This window comes from Bubalus kerabau, chromosome 7 (genome assembly GCF_029407905.1).
Source record: "Bubalus kerabau isolate K-KA32 ecotype Philippines breed swamp buffalo chromosome 7, PCC_UOA_SB_1v2, whole genome shotgun sequence".
Taxonomy (NCBI): Eukaryota; Metazoa; Chordata; class Mammalia; order Artiodactyla; family Bovidae; genus Bubalus; species Bubalus kerabau.
This window is the reverse complement of record NC_073630.1, coordinates 35,291,491-35,310,153: the sequence shown is the minus strand read 5'-3', so window position 1 is coordinate 35,310,153 and position 18,663 is coordinate 35,291,491. Positions and strand designations below refer to the sequence as shown.

Here is an 18,663-nt window from a genome sequence, read left to right as displayed (position 1 = left end):
TTTCCACACTCGGCACAAATGCTTATTAATGAAACTACTGCGTAAAGATCATTTATTTATGTTTCTCAAACAAAAATGGTATTGTCTCAACTCCACTGGGTTCGCTTTGTCCAGTGTGATGTTCTAATTAGCAATTCTTAGCGTGATTAAATGCTAAACGCACAGCTGTGTGAGGCTTCAGCTGGTAGTAACCAGTAGTGCCTAATACTGATTTTTAAAGAGAAAAACAAAAGTACTCAAATACTGAATATAAAACTTTTGAGGCCTTATTCAGCTTAAAGAAGTAAAGTTATCAATAAAGGCACTGATTATGTACAAGATGTGCATAAATAGCTATGTAATATTTTTCATCTCTGTTAAAAAGCTATTTGGACTAGAAAAAAAAAACAAGCCTAGGCTAGGTAGCTGGCTTGATTTAATCCATAAATAACATACTATATATGATTTCCATTAAATCTTCATAGTTTAAAAAATATTTTATTCCTAAGCAAGCCTAGAGGGATAAACTATCTATATTCAAAAATTATCATAGGAAGCCCATATATTTTTTGAAAAAAAAATGAACTTTTCAGCATTCAACTAAAAATGAGTTGCACATAATAAACTAATAGATAAATAACTTCATTTTTTATCTTTACCCAACTTTAGTCCTCATAACAGCTAACACTTTTCTAAAAGAGTTTACAACAATGGAGACTTTTCTATAAGAGAAAAGTGATCCAAACTGCATTTCAGCATAAATTTCCACCCTTTTAATCTGTAAAGATCCATTAAATAAGCTTCATTTGAAGTTTCAGTCGTGAAGTAAGTTACTTTAAAAAAAATCAACTGAAATAGGTTGTAAAAGAAATAAAAACTTATTTGGTGAGGCATTTTTAACAGAAAATAAGTTTGTGCTTTGTGCCTCAGATGACTGATTATTAATCTTATATGTATGTCTACATATAACTAACCCAAGTTTTCATGCGTCTAAGTTTTGGCAGCAAAATGGCCAAATTCCCTCATTTTACTACTCTACATAATATTCAACTAAGTATGAACTTTACCAAAATGAAATCAAGTTGCAAAGGCCTTCAGCATTTTCCTATCATTTCAGTTTTTGCCTTTGAGAAGAATATTTTACAAAATGCATTCACAAATTATCATGAAAAAGCTAAAAGATATAATCTTTGAAGCAAGGAAAAAAATTATGTGCATGGTTTGAGGAGTTCTAAAATTCTCCTTAAGATTCTAGTTTGGGAAAGTATTCTTCAATAAAAGTGGTAATTCAATTATATTCCCAAGGGAAAAATGCACCTTGTGTATTATACAAAATAAAACCAAATGATGATTTGAATTTTATCAGTTTTTTAATTTTAAAAATTTAATCAGTGTTGAAAAACACAAAAATTATTTCTCTTAATAACTATTCTTTATGATTTACCAAAAAATCAAAGGTTCACCATATGTAAACTGTAAATTCAATCCTCTTCTGTAGCTATGCCTCGTCCATTCTGTGCAAGCCTCCACTTTAATGAACTACGACTTAAAATACACCTACAGAGAGGTCTGCTTGACTTTGATTCTGTCAACATTAATTGCATCAAAAATAAAAATTTTTAAGTTGAGAATATAAGTCTGGATTTTAATGTATGTATGGTGCTGAAAATGTTCTATTTCCCACCATCACTGAGGTGGAAGAAGACTTTAAAGACCAGTTTAGCCCTCACCCACTCACCCACCCACAGCTTGGTGATAAAGGAAGGGGAGCCCACAATGAGAACGTGATCTCCCCAGGGCCTAGCTGGATGCTGAATATTCAGCTGACCTCTGAGCCAGAGGCTAGGGGTGCCAAACATCCCCGCTGTCGATAAGACCAGTATAATTTATAGTTAGCTCTCTGTAATTCTGATTCCTCCACATCAGGCCATAAGAGGAGCCACCCAGTTCAAACTCCTGTTGTTCAAGGGTCAACTGTATATATTTGTCTGATTCCGAGGAGTGCCCTTTCAACTGTACCAGTGGGCTGAAGTAGCAGATGCGAGGCTGATTGTTAAAAATAGCAGTAAAGATTTGCTGCTATTATCTATTTGTTATTGTTGTTGTTTAGTCACTAAGTTTTGTCTGACTCTTTGCGACCCCATGGACTGTAACCCTCCAGACTCCTCTGTCCATGGCATTTCCCAGGCAAGGATACTGGAGTGGGTTGCCATTTCCTTCTCCAGAGGATCTTTCCGACCCAGGGACTGAACCCACATCTCCTGCATTGGCAGGCGGATTCTTTACTACTGAGCCACTGGGGAAGCCCCAAAGAGATCATAGGTTCTTTTATATTGATTAAGCAATTAACTACTTAGCAACAACTAAAGCTGTCCAGTGATATATACGACCACGTGTACATGCCTCCAACTAACACATGGGAACACCTGATTTGGTAGCAATGATAACTTAGGGACTTCACTTCCAGAAACACCCATTCCTTGGATCCTAAAACATGCCTTTTTCCTGGTTATGCTTCACATCTCAGGTGCTGACACTTCTCAGAGTTCCTGGAGGTTCCTCTGCCTTTAACCAACCTCTACATGGTCGAGGCCCAGGCACTCAAACCTAAGTCCTCTTCTCTTTCTACACCTCTCTGTTCATAACCTCATTTTTTCCCACCACTTCGGTACAGTCTTCTTGAAGATCATCCTCACATTTGAATAGCAAGTCTGGCCTTTCTTTTCAAATCCATCTTCAGAGATCCACAGGTTTCTCAAATTCAGTATGTCCCAAACCGAACAATGTGTTTTCCCTCAAAAATCTGTTCATTTCCCTAGTCTTTCCATCCAGCAAATGCCCCCTACTGGTTATTTAAGCAGGAAACCTGGCTGTTTGAAAGTGTCCCCACTCCCCAGATTGGACCTTAGTTAATTCTACCTCCCAGTGCATTTGGAATCATCTCTCTCTCACCACATCCACATTCATCAACCCATCTCCTTCCTGAGCTACAGCAACATGCACTCAACTGGTCCTCCCAGCTTCTCGCTTTCTCTTCTGTAATACTATCTTCACAAAGCAACCAGAGGGAGTCTTTCTAAATGCAAACCCCATCAGGTTTTAACTCATTTGGTGAAATCCACTGGCTCAGATGGTAAAGAATCCGCCTGCCAATGCAGGAGACCCAGGTTTGATCCCTAGGTTGAGAAGATCCCCTGGAGGAGAGCATGGCAACCCACTCCAGTATTCTTGCCTGGAGCATGCCATGGACGGAGGACCCTGGTGGGCTACAGTTCATGGGGTCACAAAGAGTCAGAAACAACTGAGCGACTAAAACTTTGACTATTCAGTGAAATCTATACCCCTTGTAGTGACAGGCTCTTTGCTCACCTCTCCAAACCCAGCTGAACCACCTGCCCAAGCCTCAGGCCTTCAGCGCTTCAGCTTCACTGATCTTTCAAAGTGCAAGCATCCCCCTACCTGGGGACAGGTGGGTCCCCTGCTGGGAAAGCTTTCCACCCTGTGGCTTCACCTTCTCCTGAGATCCTACCCAGTCACCGAGAAGACTCCTGTTCTCTTATCATTGCGCCCCACTGGTTTCCTTGCTGGTAGTTCAGCATCAAAATTGTGCATCTTATTATCCATCTACCTCTTTTCTAGTCATTTCTCCCCTTAGATTATAAGCAGCGCTTGATGAAGGTAAAAGAGGAGAGTGGAAAAAGTTGGCTTAAAACTCAACATTCAAAAAACTACATTCATGGTATTCAGTACCATCACTTCATGCCAAATAGATGGGGAATAAAATGGAAACAGTGGCAGATTTTATTTTTTTTGGCCTCCAAAACCACTATGGACAGTGACTGCAGGCATGAAATTAAAAGACGCTTGCTCCTTGGAAGAAAAGTACGACAAACCTAGACAGTGTATTAAAAAGCAGAGACATCACTTTGCCGACAAAAATCCATATAGTCAAAGCTATAGTTTTCCCATAGTCATGTACAGACATGAGAACTGGACCGTAAAGAAGGCTGAGCGCCAGAGACTAGATGCCTTTGAACTGTGGTGTTGGAGAAGACTCTTGAGAGTCTCTTGGCTAGCAAGATCAAACCAGTCAATCCTAAAGGAAATCAACCCTGAAATATTCATTGGGAGGACTGAGGCTTAAAATGAAGCTTCAACATGTTGGCCACCTGATGCAAGGGGCCATCTCATTGGAAAAGACTCTGATGCTGGGAAAAATGGAGGGCAGGAGGAGAAGGGGGTGACAGAGGACGAGATGGTTGGATGGCATCACTCATTCAATGGGTATGAGTTTGAGCCAACTCAGGGAGACAGTGAAGGACCGAGAAGCCTGGCGTGTTTCAGCAGTCCATGGGGCTGCAAAGAGGTGGACACGACTTAGCGACTGAACAACAAGCACAAATGAAGAAAGTATGATTTGCACTTAACATTGATAACCTGGTGCCAGGCACATACTGGGCACTCAAAAAACATGCCCTGAATATATAACTAGAGAGCTATCTATCCTTTCTATGAGTGGCCATCCCTTTGTGTTTTGCAAAACGTTTGCCCTGCCACACACAAGGAGAAGTTCTCAATGGACTTTCCACTAAAAAAGAAAACCTTAAGTTGGTTTAACTGTTCCTCACACTGGGCTAACAATTCTAGGCAAGGAAATTAAGTATTAGCCTCAGGATTTTAATAATATTTATCAAGCCATGTGAGCTGCTTTTTACTGATAAAAGCTCTGGGAATTTACCATTTAAAAACATTTTATCCCAGTTTTGCTAAATAACCTGGGCAAATGCACCAGCTTTTACAACTTGAAATTATATTAATTCAAAATATATGTATAAGGGCCTATGCTTTGCAAAGCACTGCAGAACTAGGTATGAAAGCGGGTGGGATATAAATGATGACTAAACTGGGAACCCTGTTCTCAGAGAGTTTCTTCCACTACTCTTTCTGAAAGGTCTTCAGTTTTTCAGAACCTAGTGATTTTCTTAGAGATCTATGCAGCTGAAATCTTTTCAGATACTATCAAAAGGACTTATCTCTAGATCTAATTGAGCATAAAGCAATTCAAAGCAACAGACAATTATTAAGTAGTTACTATATTCAAAGAAGTATAAAATCAGGTCAGCTTACTTTGTCAGGTTTATTCTTACTGTATCATACATCTAGGGGGAAAAAGAGAGAAGCACATAGAGGGAAAATATTCATGACATTAAGTTTTCCCCCTCTTGTGTTTGAACACCATAACTCTTCCAAACGCCACTCTGACAAAAAGTCATCCATATGAAATAATCAAGAAAATGACCATTTTAATAGGCACTCTGCTCTTTCAGGTGGACAAACATTTTAAGGGAAAAAGCAGACATGCTTTCTCTGTCTCATGCCTCTCTCTCTCTCTCTCTCTCACAGCACTTTCTAAAACAAATGCTCTGTTAAAAGCCTAATTAACTAACTGCATTTATATTGATAGAATCAGAAATCTTGACTCTCCCACTAACCATGATTCCTACAACAGCGATAAATGCTGCTTTACAAAAATATACCTTGACAGAAAGCCGAAAGACAACGGTGGAGGAATGTGTATCCCGGGCTGGTCCAGGCAGTGTGCGGCTGGCAGCACAGCTGGGTTTTAATTGTGCAGAAGGTCTCTTGGGCTGCAACTGCTTCATTATCAGGGTCTAAAGAACAGACCTTCCAGCACCAACACGCAGGGTCCTGGTCTGTACAGTTTTATCATTTCTCCCTGGGTGCCCGGTTCCTACCACTGAGTACAGGCACTGTGAGAGCCCTTGCCACACCTTTCCCTGTGCTTGGTGAAATGACGCTTCATCCGCACGGTGTGAGGAGCAGTTTTCTAGACTCTGATTTCAGGGGAATAAGAATATATTCTGGGTTAAGAAGTACCTGAAAAAGTCCACCCCACTACTTCAATGCCTATCTCTCTTTGGCTATCTGTCCTGTTTTCCTGCTACAAAAATACCCATTATAAAGCCACTCTCGGCCCAGGACAATACTGGGTTTATCAGGCAGGGACCAGTTTTGGCTTATGTGCATGCTCAGGGTTTGCTGAGTTTATAGGAGAGATGCCTTCAAAGTAAAAACATAAAAGTGGTTGTCACAGTGTAAAAAATACAGGTTTGTCTTGAACAACACAGGTTTGAACTACATGGATCCACTTATACACTGATTTTTTTCAATACTAAATAGTACCATAGTACATGATCCATGGTCAGTTGAATCCACAAATGAGGAACTTTGAATAAAGATGAACTGTGTACACAGGTATTACTATAAATTACACGTGGATTTTGAGGGCACAGAGGGTCAACATCCCAACCCCTGTGTTGTCAATGGTCAGCTGCATTTTCTGAATAAGCAAGCTAATACAAAGACTGACTCTAAAAACCAAACTCTCACTTTGTTTTATTTATAAGAGATATATTGACATCTTATAAATACAAAAAATGTTTGATGGATAGTGAGCATTTACAGAATGCTAACACTCTGCTTGTTACTAGATTTTGGACAAAGGATTGGACATAAAAGCTAGCACATGACTTCTTAGAATTTTAGAAAAGGGCATTTATGTAATATGACTTTAAAATCACAGCCTGCTTTGATCCAATGCTGTATATTAACCTGAGATAAATATTTTTAGAGTGTTATTAAAAAAAAAGTGGTGGAGATGAAGGAAAATAGGGAGTAGAGTTAAAGGATATTAGTTCTGAAGACCTTACCTATTATTAACATGGCTGCACATGGATGTTCTATTTAGACCTGCTTCCTACAGAAAGGGCTGATACATCAACAGCATCATCATAATTTCACAAAACAAAATTATACTGTAATGAGTTCTCCAGATATACAATGGAACCCATGGCTCTCCTAGTCCTTGAAATCTACATACATATATACATTTATGGTGGTACAATTTATACTGAAAGTAATTTTCTAGAAGAGAAAAAACCCTATAATGATGAGGAAAAAATTATTCTCAGATAAAATATATTACAGGCTGTAATTAAAATGTATAATTCGTGCAGATCGTCTGAATCTAGGTCAGTGGTTCCCCTACTGTGGTTAGTCCTTAGACCAGCAACAGCAGCCTCATCATGACCTAGGAACTTGTTACAAATGAGTGAGGCCCATCTCAGGCCTCCTACTTAGCCCTCCAATACATGTTTTAACAAGAATGTAATGGGATTCTGATATGAACTATACTGTGGAGAGTGAAAGAATCAGACAGAAGCAACAACTTGCGCAGCTTAAAGAGATCTAGGCAGAAGTAAGGATAAACACTGAAGTTGACTGCAGAGTCTGCACCTCAGATCTTAGAAGAAAATTTCAAACATTTTTTTTTTTTTTTGAAGGTCATGTCTGACTTTTTGTGACCCCATGGACTGTAGCCTGCAAGGTTCCTCCATGGAATTTCCCGGGCAAGAATACAGGAGTGGGTAGCCATTCCCTTCTCCAGGGGATCTTCCCAAACCAGGGATCATACCTGGGTCTCCTGAATTGCAGGCAGATTCTTTACCATCTGAGCCACCAGTACAGGGTTATCTAATAATCTAGTGCACCAGGGTCAGAGTGTGGAGGAGAATCTGGGTAGAATCTTTGGCTAGGAGGCAGGTATTTCTTTGTTTGGAGCGTCTCCTTACGTCTGACAGGAATGAGAAGCACAGAGGAGGAAAAGGAACAAGGATGGAGCCCGCAGAACAGGGCTGGAGTCACTGCTCCTCCATTTAAAGGACTGAAAATCCACAGATAACATCACTGAGCTTAAAGAAACCAGCATCTGGAAGCACCAGGAGGGCACTCCCTGAACAGGACATACCTGTCAGCTTCTGCTCATTTCTTAAGGCTCAGATGTCTAATCCCCACATAGTTCACTTGCTGTTTTCCCTCTACTTCAGTGAGAAAGAGGATGAAGGAAAGAAAAATAAGCATCCCCAAGGTGGAAGGAGAAGGACCAAGGACCAACCCCTGAAATGAGTAGGGGTGATGCCACAGACACTTCCTCCCCCTCTGAAACCATTCTTCTGTTTGCCAGGTAGAAGACAGCAGGTGAGTGACTTAGTAACCAGAGCTCATCTTCAGTAACGAGAGTTATCGGAACAATAATAAGAACAAGAACTATCTCCACCAGGCATTGCCACGGCTCTCATCCCCCAAAACCCTCTGAAGTAAGCACTGCCATCCTCACTTTAAGGAGGCTGACACCCTCCCTCTCCAAGTCTTATTAAGGCCAAGATTAAAGCCCAGGGCCATTCGGCTGAAAAAGCCCATGTTTTTCCATCTGGCTACTTTGCCACAGCCCCTGGACATTTTGGTAGAAAAAAATTCCGTAAACAAAACTATAAAATAAATTGGTGGCTTGTCTCCAGAGCCACCACTTCCTCAGAAGCTCAGGCTCACTCGGTCCTTTATGTCAAAATCTGCACTCAAACTCATGGACAAACTGACAAAATTGACAAACTCATGGACAGTAGCGATTTGCATTTCCAAACTAGAACTGTTTGGCTTGGAGTGAGAGTATTTGTGAAAAATATTTTTCTAAAAAAACTGGAACAACTATTTAATTGTGAGAATTACTATTTGTAAATATGATCAGTTAAAATACATTTTCCTTGACATTGCCACTGTCTAACATCTAAATGAACAACTCTGCTGGGCATCTTAAAGCTTAAATACTCAATAGCAGAGGAAGAACGGTGTTTAAAAATTATGTCAGACTGCACTTTAAATTATATACTCTCTAAAAGTATCAGAAAACTCTTCCAAGCCTATAATGCTTACAGAAGCAACTGATAAGCTATTCAAAACTACAGTGCTGCTTAGAAAACCTCCCTATCAGTGAACTAAACAGTAACTTGTTGATAGTTGCAACACTGCCCAATTTCCTTCCTGGATAGATTCACTTAGGTAATCTGGTTTCTCACTACAAAATAAAGACAAAATATATGATCCACCTACAAAACTTCTGCAAGAAATATCTGCAACATTTTACATTAATGAATTACCATGGCTCTTTCACTCAGTCCTGTCTGACTCTTTTGCGAACCTATGGACTATATAATCCACCAGGCTCCTCTGTTCATGGGATTTTTCCAGGCAAGGATACTAGAGCGGGTTGCCATTTTCTCCTCCAGGGGATCTTCCCAACCCAGGGACTGAACCTGTGTTTTCTGCATCTCCAGTATTTGGCAGGTAAATTCTTTACCACTGAGCCATCTAGGAAGCCTATAAATTCCCACAGGGAATCTATTATTTATGCCCAACTATCATGTTGTGGTGAATCTTTCAGCTAAGAATTAGTAGTTGAAATTAAATCATTCATCTCTTGCAAATGTTATAGTTCTCAATCTTCTGATCCCTGCATAGCTACCAATACAGCACATGAATAAAGACACCCTAAAAAATTATTTGTAGGTGATGGTATCCAAAATTAAGAACCAACTATAAAACATATAGATTAAATTATACTTACTTAAAAGGAGACAATTTAATCAATATAATACAATAGTTATAATCCTATCTCTAGCTTTATATTTCAAGAAATAATTTATAAGCAACTATTTAAATAGCCTTCAGTTCAGTTCAGTCGCTCAGTCGTGTCTGACTCTTTGTGGCCCATGGACTTCAGCATGCCAGGCTTCCCTGTCCATCACCATAATTTCCCATATTTGCTGCAACCCTGGATCAGTCTGTTAGCCCCAATAACTGTGGTCCCATAACTCAGCCTAGACATTCATTCACTCTAGGGGAAGTCAGCTTTCCACTTCCATATGTAATAATAAGGAAAGGCTTCTAGATGACTCAATGAAAACTACATGTAAAAAGCCACTGTTTTGCTCCTCAGTTTTATTCTTCTTCTCATAGCCTGATCGGTTCACAAGTGGGTTAATCTAATGAATCTCTTGCACAGTGTCTCTTCCCCCGCCCCGCTCCCCCCTACCAAACCTTTCTCTGTGAGGGAGTTCTGGCAAATGACAAAATGAACAACAGTGAGGATCTCATGACCCTGTCCTTGGGCTCTGGCTCTTTCTTATCTCTGTTCATCTTTTTATCTTATCTGTATCTCTCCCCAGGACTGTTTCTCTAATTTAAAGAAATGTCTGTATTGGTGTTTTTCTTTCTGGCTTACTTCATTCTGTATAATAGGCTCCAGTTTCATCCACCTCATCAGAACTGATTCAAATGTATTCTTTTTAATGGCTGAGTAATACTCCATTGTGTATATGGACCACAGCTTTCTTATCCATTCATCTGCTGATGGACACCTAGGTTGCTTCCATGTCCTGGCTATTATAAACAGTGCTGCGATGAACATTGGGGTACACGTGTCTCTTTCCCTTCTGGTTTCCTCAGTGTGTATGCACAGCAGTGGGATTGCTGGATCATAAGGCAGGTCTATTTCCAGTTTTTTAAGGAATCTCCACACTGTTCTCCATAGTGGCTGTACTAGTTTGCATTCCCACCAACAGTGTAAGAGGGTTCCCTTTTCACTAATGCATATATATGGAATTTAGAAAGATGGTAACAATAACCCTGTGTACGAGACAGCAAAAGAGACACTGATGTATAGAACAGTCTTATGGACTCTGTGGGAGAGGGAGAGGGTGGGAGGATTTGGGAGAATGGCATTGAAACATGTAAAATATCATATATGAAACGAGTTGCCAGTCCAGGTTCAATGCACGATACTGGATGCTTGGGGCTAGTGCACTGGGACGGCCCAGAGGGATGGTATGGGGAGGGAGGGGGGAGGAGGGTTCAGGATGGGGAACACATGTATACCTGTGGTGGATTCATTTTGATGTTTGGCAAAACTAATACAATTATGTAAAGTTTAAAAATAAAATAAAATTAATTAAAAAAAATAAAGAAATGTCTGTACAAATGTTGCAATGAAAATGCCTTTCACACCCCTAGCCTGGCAATAAAGCCCCTGGAGAAGGCAATGGCACCCCACTCCAGTACTTTTGCTTGGAAAATCCCATGGACGGAGGAGCCTGGTGGGCTGAAGTCCATGGGGTCGCTAGAGTCGGACACGACTAAGTGACTTCACTTTCACTTTTCACTTTCATGCATTGGAGAAGGAAATGGCAACCCACTCCAGTGTTCTTGCCTGAAGAATCCCAGGGATGGGGAAGCCTGGTGGGCTGCCGTCTATGGGGTCGCACAGAGTCGGACACAACTGAAGCGACTTAGCAACAGCAGCAGCAGCAGCAGTCCAACCAGATGAGGGTCATACCCTCCCAAGCCATCTTAACACAGCAATAGTGCCTGAGCACTGCTGGTCCTATTTCATATCTGGAACACACTAGGGACCATTTAGCTCACCAACTGGGTAATGAGCAGTGAGATGATCGCCTTTTCTCAATATCATATCATTAAGTAGCTATCCTAATTCACTACAAGAACTTGGAATGTCAGGTTACTTAATGGCTGCAATGGCATCTGAACATAAATTTGGAATAAACAAATTATGGTTATAATATTAACAATATTGTTATACTCACTGAATCACCTATTTTTTGGCAACGATTTCTATTTGATGCTTTTAATTTTAAACAGTTATTGAATGACTACCATTTTCCAGGCACTCAGGGTACAAAGGTTATCCACCTTGTTGTCTACCCTTTAAGGCATCCACACCCTAGTAGGGGAGAAAACCATGTGAAAAACCAATAATTAAGATACAATCTGTTAGGTGCAATGATAGTTCAGGGCTGTAGAAGCTGAAAAGTGGCAGAGATCAGCAGCGTAGCAGGGCTAGACCACTTTCTGCCAATGGGAAATCATCTAAAATTTATCACCTCAAACATGTGAATTTTAATAATCAAAAGACTCCCTAAGTAAATGTACTATTCTTTGGGAGTATTATTATTATTACTTCCTAGTCAAACTACTAAAAGCTATAGTCACCCCCTATTAGATGTTATTATTTATTTCATCCACATTTAATACTTGAAGGATCTAGTCAAATGGGGGACTATTTACAGACTTCCTTCCTGGTGGAAGTAAACCTTTAAAAAAAAATTGTTCCTATGTTCTCTACCACACTGTAATGATACAGATAAGCCACAATATGGATACAGTCCAATCTAAACCTCTTCCTCTAAAAGTCATTACTCCTATTGTAGGCAGTCGGTAGTAAATAGTATGATGAGTCAGGCACATGCATTTAGAAATCATTTGATTATCAGTGTAGACCATTTCTTCACTCTACACCAAGACAACATTTTGTGATCAAAAGGATTTGGATTCTGGCTGATTTCTATCATTAAATCTCTGAAGCACAAGTGTTAGTCTCTCAGTCAGGTGCGACTCTGCAATCCACGGACTGTAGCCTGCCAGGCTTCTCTGTCCATTGGTTTTCCTAGGCAAGAATACTGGAGTGGGTTGCCATTTCTTCCTCCAAGGAGGGGTACAAATGATGTGACTTGACTATCATATTAAGTCCTCACAATCTTTGAGCTATCAAATAAAGATTAGTGAAATTGTCTCTGCATAGTTTTGAATATGCTGTGCTTAGTTGCTCAGTCGTGTCCAACTCTCTGCGAGCCCGAGGGCTGTAGCCCACCAGGCTCCTCTGTCCATGGGCTTCTCCAGGCAAGAATACTGGAGGGGGTTGCCATTCCCTTCTCCAGAGGAACTTCCCGACCCACAGATTGAACCCAGGTCTCCTGCATTGCAAGCAGATTCTTACTGGTATAAGCTACAGGGAAGTTCCTTGAATATGCTATAAATGTGTAAATGAGTAAAATGAGTAACGAGAGTGCAGGCATCTTGACAAAATATCTAATTCATAGGAACACAATCCATGTTTCACCTGGCTGTGCCACAAACTGTGTGGCCTGGATGAGACACTCAAATCCTTTTAATCTCATATGTGACAAGTGAATGGGTCACTTCCGGTATTTTGAGGTGGAAAAGTGGAGCTGAACTGGACGCTCTCTAGAGTTTCTTTAGGCTCAAACATTGTGAAAGCTTCTGAAAACATGTCTTTTAGACATTTTCTCTACCTTTTTATCCCAGGCTATGAAAAGAAGTCTCACTGCCAAATCATTTGTAGACATCTGGAAAACTTAAGCCACTGCCAGCGTAAGACACCAAGGCAGTTAACAATTAAGGTGTTATTAGTGAATCATGTGTTCTAAGAGGCCACTTGTGGGCTCTATTATCTTACTGTCACAACTGTGACCTGTAAATAATACAGGCATTTGAGAAACTCATTAACTTTTAGAATGCTGAGGTACAGTTTATTGTATCAAACAAATCTACTAGAAAAATCTCAATAGAAATGCATGTGTTCCAAAGCATATAAAACCTCAGAAGGGTAGGGAAAATATGAACAAATAAGACCCACCATTCTTCAAAATTCTCCCTATTGAAGAACTTTGTAAATGGAACACTGAAGTGAAAACGGCCCTTCACACTTTATAACCTCACAGATTTTCAATGATAATAATATACTTATCCCTGATGGTTCAGTGGGTAAAGAACCTGCCTGAATGCAGGAGACACAAGAGATGTGGGTTCGACCCCTGGGTTGGAAAGATCTCCTGGAGGAGGAAATGGCAACCCATTCCAATATTCTTGCCTGGAGAATCCCAGCAATAGAGGAGTCTGGTCGGCCATAGTCCAACAGGATGCAAAAAGTCAGACATGACTGAGCACACACACACACAATATACTTATCTAGGTTCACATACCTAACACATACTCATGCCAGATGTGTATATTTCTGAGTGTGACACCTGTCAGAGCCAAAGCAATAATTGTAGATAAGGAGCACATATTCAAAAGAATAATTACAAAATGCCCAGAGAGGAAAAAAAGAACAGGGAAGCCCACACATTGGGTCAAACTGGTGCCAAACTAGAAATCATGGCAAGTCAGAAAACATACTGGATAATAACATTATAGGAAGTTCCAAAAACCACGCAAAAGATGCTTTAAAAGTAAAACAAAGTATACAGTAACCCCGTTTATCCACGTGACATATGTTCCAAGACCCCCGGGGGATGCTCAAAATCTTAAATAATACTGAACCCTATATATACCATGCTCTTTCCTACACATACATACCTGTGATGAAGCTTAATTTACAAATCAGGCACATTAGGGTATCAACAATAATAACTAAAAATAAAATAGATCACAATACACTGCAATAGACATTATGTGAATGTGGTTTCTCTCAATATCTTATTGGGCTCTACTCTCCCTTCGTGTGATGACATGAGATAAGACATGATCAGACAGAGTAAGGTCAATGACACAGGCGTTACAATACAGAGTTAGGCGACAGCAGGAGGATCATCTGCTTCAGGTGATGCTGGATCACAGAGCCATGATGATGCCGTTGGCTGGAGGTCATAAGCAGACCACGTGGATGGGGATTCAGGGCAGCATGGAGCAGGACTGAGCTGGACCATATAAGATATCATACTTCACTACTCAAAACAATGTACAATTTAAAACTTACACATTGTTGATTTATGGAATTTTCCAATTAATATTTTCATATCATGGTTGATCAAGGATAACTGAGCTACAGATAAGGAGGGACTACTGTAATGAAGCCATAAAGACCCACGCTATTTTACTAAGCATACAATAGTGTTCTGTACTCACAGTTCAAGCTGCTACAAAACAGGAAAAATGATTCCTTCTTCCGTATCAAGAGGGGAGACAGTTTTCAAACAAAAATTCAAAGGAACAGGCAAAATGGCAGTGCTCTGGTTGGGAAAAGATGAAGACTTGAAGGGAGCAGGGCTGATATGCCCGACATTAGGAATGGCTCAGTTCAGGTAGAGATAAACTTGGTTCTGGGACTTTTATAAGCTATTTCTGAAGTTTGATTTTAGATACTTTCAGGAAAGGGGTAATACATCACACAGTGACTCTGAGAGAGACTAATTAAATTTTCCAAGTGGGCTTGATAATGGCTGAGACAGCCTGAGATTAACCTTTATCCTTTACAGCTGGTGTCAGAAAGAACAACTGCTCTCTCTCACTGTCTTCAAAAGCAGCAATCTAGGGTTAATAGGTCAAAGATCTGGCAAGTTCTATCTCTTCATGTTCCATAAAATATATCAAAGTGTTATTTATTAAATGTGCTTCTAATGCAGGCATGAGAGAAATCTACAGGCTATATCCCAATCACCTTATTTCCCCAAGAGAAAATTCTGCCAGAGATTGAGCTTATGTGACACCTATAGGAGAAAATCTAGACTGACTCTTCCTCAAGACTCTGGCAGATTTCTTTAATGTAGTGACCAGAGTTGGAAACGAACACTTTGACTGTTGTTGTGAGTGGCTGCTTCAAGAATTTTAAGAGTAGAAACAGTTGCGGTAGAGAAAACCACAGAACAGGCCCTACACTTCTGATAAATGCCATCAGAGGTTGAGTTTAAATCCAGAGTCAACCTGAGGCTGGGAATTCCCCCACAACAACAGCTATGCAATATGGCTCCTACAGGTTTTGAGATACCTAATTGAAAAAAAAAAAAAAGGCCAAACTAGGATGAAGTATAGAACACAAGTGTATTTGCTGACAGCTCAGCCAGAAAGAAGAAATCAGGTTTGACTCAGAGAGTAAACAGGTTTTGTTAAAAGGTAATTAATTCCATCCTGACATGAAATCACAGTGAGACATGATTTCTTTAAATAGTTTTACTAACTTAAAATCAGCATCCTAGTCTGATGGAAGTTACTACCTCATTTTCATTGCTGGACATACACTGTTTAGCGGTCATGACTGCTGAAAGAAGAGCCACTACTAACATTGCTCTTATTTGAGTTCCCAGGACCTAACCTGGACGTAGAGACTTGTGTTTGTGCTTTCTGGGGGAGATCAGAAGGAACTCTGTGTTTACTTAAAAGTGAAATCACTTACACTCATTAAAATGAACTCTCTAACTCCATTCCTCTCAGAGTTATAACTTAATCAAAAATCTACTTCTCAGAGAGTCTACAGACCATATGGCACAGTGGTCTCCTGGTGTTATGGAAATGCTCATTCAAAGCAGGAATGCGTTCCAGAGGAGTGGGATACCCACAAATAAAAGGGCCTTGGCAGGTTGTTTCTTAACCACTTTTTAGAATAGCATCTATTATCCAACAATACCCAATCCTCTGTCTTCTAAAAATCCAAACTGGCAAATCGACATTTATATTAAGAAAAGATTACCAAGGAGTTCAGCAAACCTTACTTCTGGTAGTGGGCTGGCCGGTTTGGTTAGGATTCCTCCTACATAAACAACATTAGGCAGGGTGGGTCTCGGGAACTCCAGGGCTACGTCTGTACACAGCATCCACAAGCTGGACCCGTAGACCAAGTCATACATGGACTTCTCCGGCAGCAGGTTGTATTTCTGCATGATCCTTTCATATTTGGGAAGAACCAGAAAGCTGATCCCTATTCTGGAAATGAGGTAAATGCCGGTGTTTTTCATCCTTTGCAGCAGGTTCATGTGGTCTGTGAGGAGTGAGTTAAACTCTGGGACGTAAGCCAAGGGTGCAGGAGCGCCCACTTCAGCAGGATACCAAAGGCCGGTTGAAAATACAGCATATTTAACCCCCAAGAGATGAGCTATCAAAAATCCACACATGTCATTAGGGTCCACCAGCAGCAGGTCAAAGTTCTCCTTTTTTAGACTCTGAATCAGGGCGTGGTTGCCAACTATCATGTCACAGTTCTTGGTATAGTGATCCAGTATGTCAAGCAGTTCGATTGCTGTCAATCTCCCAGAGAAAATATTCCGCATTTTGGACTGCAGGAAAGCATCCGAGGTGGTACTGTTGAAGATCCCTGGGTAGCGCTGGAGGCTGTAGTGATTAGATGGTGCGATGTCTCTGCCTTCAGAGAGGAGGAACACTGTGTGGTGGCCTCTCTCGTGTAAGGCCGAGGCTAGTGTCTTGAAAATGTACATATGGCTTTCGAACATAATTGGCGGCACGATGATGATTTTGGCAGCCTTGGCTATCCCAACAGCACTCCACAGGAGCATGAAATACGGAGTGTAAGACTTCATAGCTGAAATGACAACCAGAAAACTGCTTAAAACAGACAGCAATCCTCACCATCCAAAACCATCACAAAGATGCTTTCTCACAGGATCTGATGATCCAGTACTTTGCCTAAGGATGGCTTTAAAAAATTATCCCAGTATATGTTCTGTCTCCTCATTTCTGAAAGGTGTCTCTTAAAATATAGAATTGACAGTAAGACTGCCATAAACTGAAATAGATTTAAAATGTATCAGCTTTGGAACAACAATAGAGAGCTCATTTTTTTTTTTTCTAATTTGAAATGAAACCTCTAAGATTGAATTTGAAAAAAAAAACTCTCTTCATTGAATAAGAGCTATAAGCCATCTATGGAACCTTTGTATATCTTTTAATTGAACATCAATGTTAATCCCAGGAAGAAGAGCCAAGACTTCTTATTTTGGCGTATATCAGCATGTATGTCTCTTTTAAAATCATTTTATCACAGCAGCAACATTCCCCAGTTACAACAAAAGCATACCGAAGAAAGATTATGTATCAGAAAATCATCCTTTCAAGTAGTAATTCTATAGAAAATAAGTTTTTCCACAAGAGAAAAAAATGACTTTTAATGTGACTTTCTCCTTTATCTAAATACCCTTAAGTATCCTGGCCAACTTTGTTTATGTAATTTATATCAATTTGCTGACTCATTTCAGGGCATTATCTAAAAGAGAAACCTTTAATACAAAAGTTCAAGAGGGTTAACTGAATCTCAGTAAATACTTGTGAAAGAGATGGCTGATGAGTGACTGTGTCCTTGACTATACTCCCTGTGTTGTACTTGTAACTCAGGTGCAAAGGCCAAGTGCACAGAATGGCGCATGTTTCTTCTACTCTTCTGCTTTACTTAAGTATATACAATAGTTAGAATCACCTTCTACCATTTTTTTAGAAATACCTATGTGGGCCACTGAATATGGAAACTCACCCTATCTTCCCAATATAATTTACATTTAGATTCTAAATTAGCCTCCAAATAGGGAAAGACCTAAAAAATAACTACCCATGAGAACTGGACTTTTCTACTTCAAAGAACAACTCAAAATAGATTTCCATGCAATCACCAAACCAATATTTGTGTTTACCCATCATATATTAACCATCCTGTTTGTACAAATTCCTGCCATCTAAACACAGTTTAAAAAACTATACCTTCTCAACATTCAAACACTGCAAGAAACCTAAAAAAAAGACGTTAATAGCAGGCAAACGATAGATTTTTCCAATACAAAGATTAAACTATAAAATATATTTCCAGATGTTTTTCAAACCAATTCCAAATGATACTATATCATTAAGTTATCATTACTATAACAGTAAACTGAAGTAATATGTGTTATAAACATATGAAAGCCTATGTTAAATGTTGCCTGAGTTAATGTGAGCCTTTAAAAAAATAATTTGGAGCAAACACTGTTTCTATAGCAATGAAGTTTAATCTATAATTATAATGTCAGTGAAAGAAGAAAATTAAATAGCCAACCTTGGAGCAAACCTTCCAGGCCTTTATTCTCCTGTGTTGTCTCCCCAAATGTGTCTCTCTGGGGTAGCCTTCTACCAATGGTTGTGGGGGTTTAGTTGCTAAGTCATGTCCAACTCTTGTGACCCATGGACTGTAGGCTGTCA

General features: G+C 39.9%; 1 protein-coding gene across 1 annotated transcript in view; it reads right to left on the bottom strand.

Annotated features, from left to right (window-relative positions):
- The window catches only part of UGT8 (UDP glycosyltransferase 8), a 111,387-nt gene that overhangs the window by 58,674 nt on the left and 34,050 nt on the right, over positions 1-18,663 (bottom strand). Inside the window, exon 3 of the mRNA XM_055588028.1 lies at positions 16,197-17,020. Within this exon, the coding sequence (XP_055444003.1) occupies positions 16,197-17,018 (822 nt within the window). The 5' untranslated portion in view covers positions 17,019-17,020. The remainder of the gene's footprint in view (positions 1-16,196; positions 17,021-18,663) is intronic.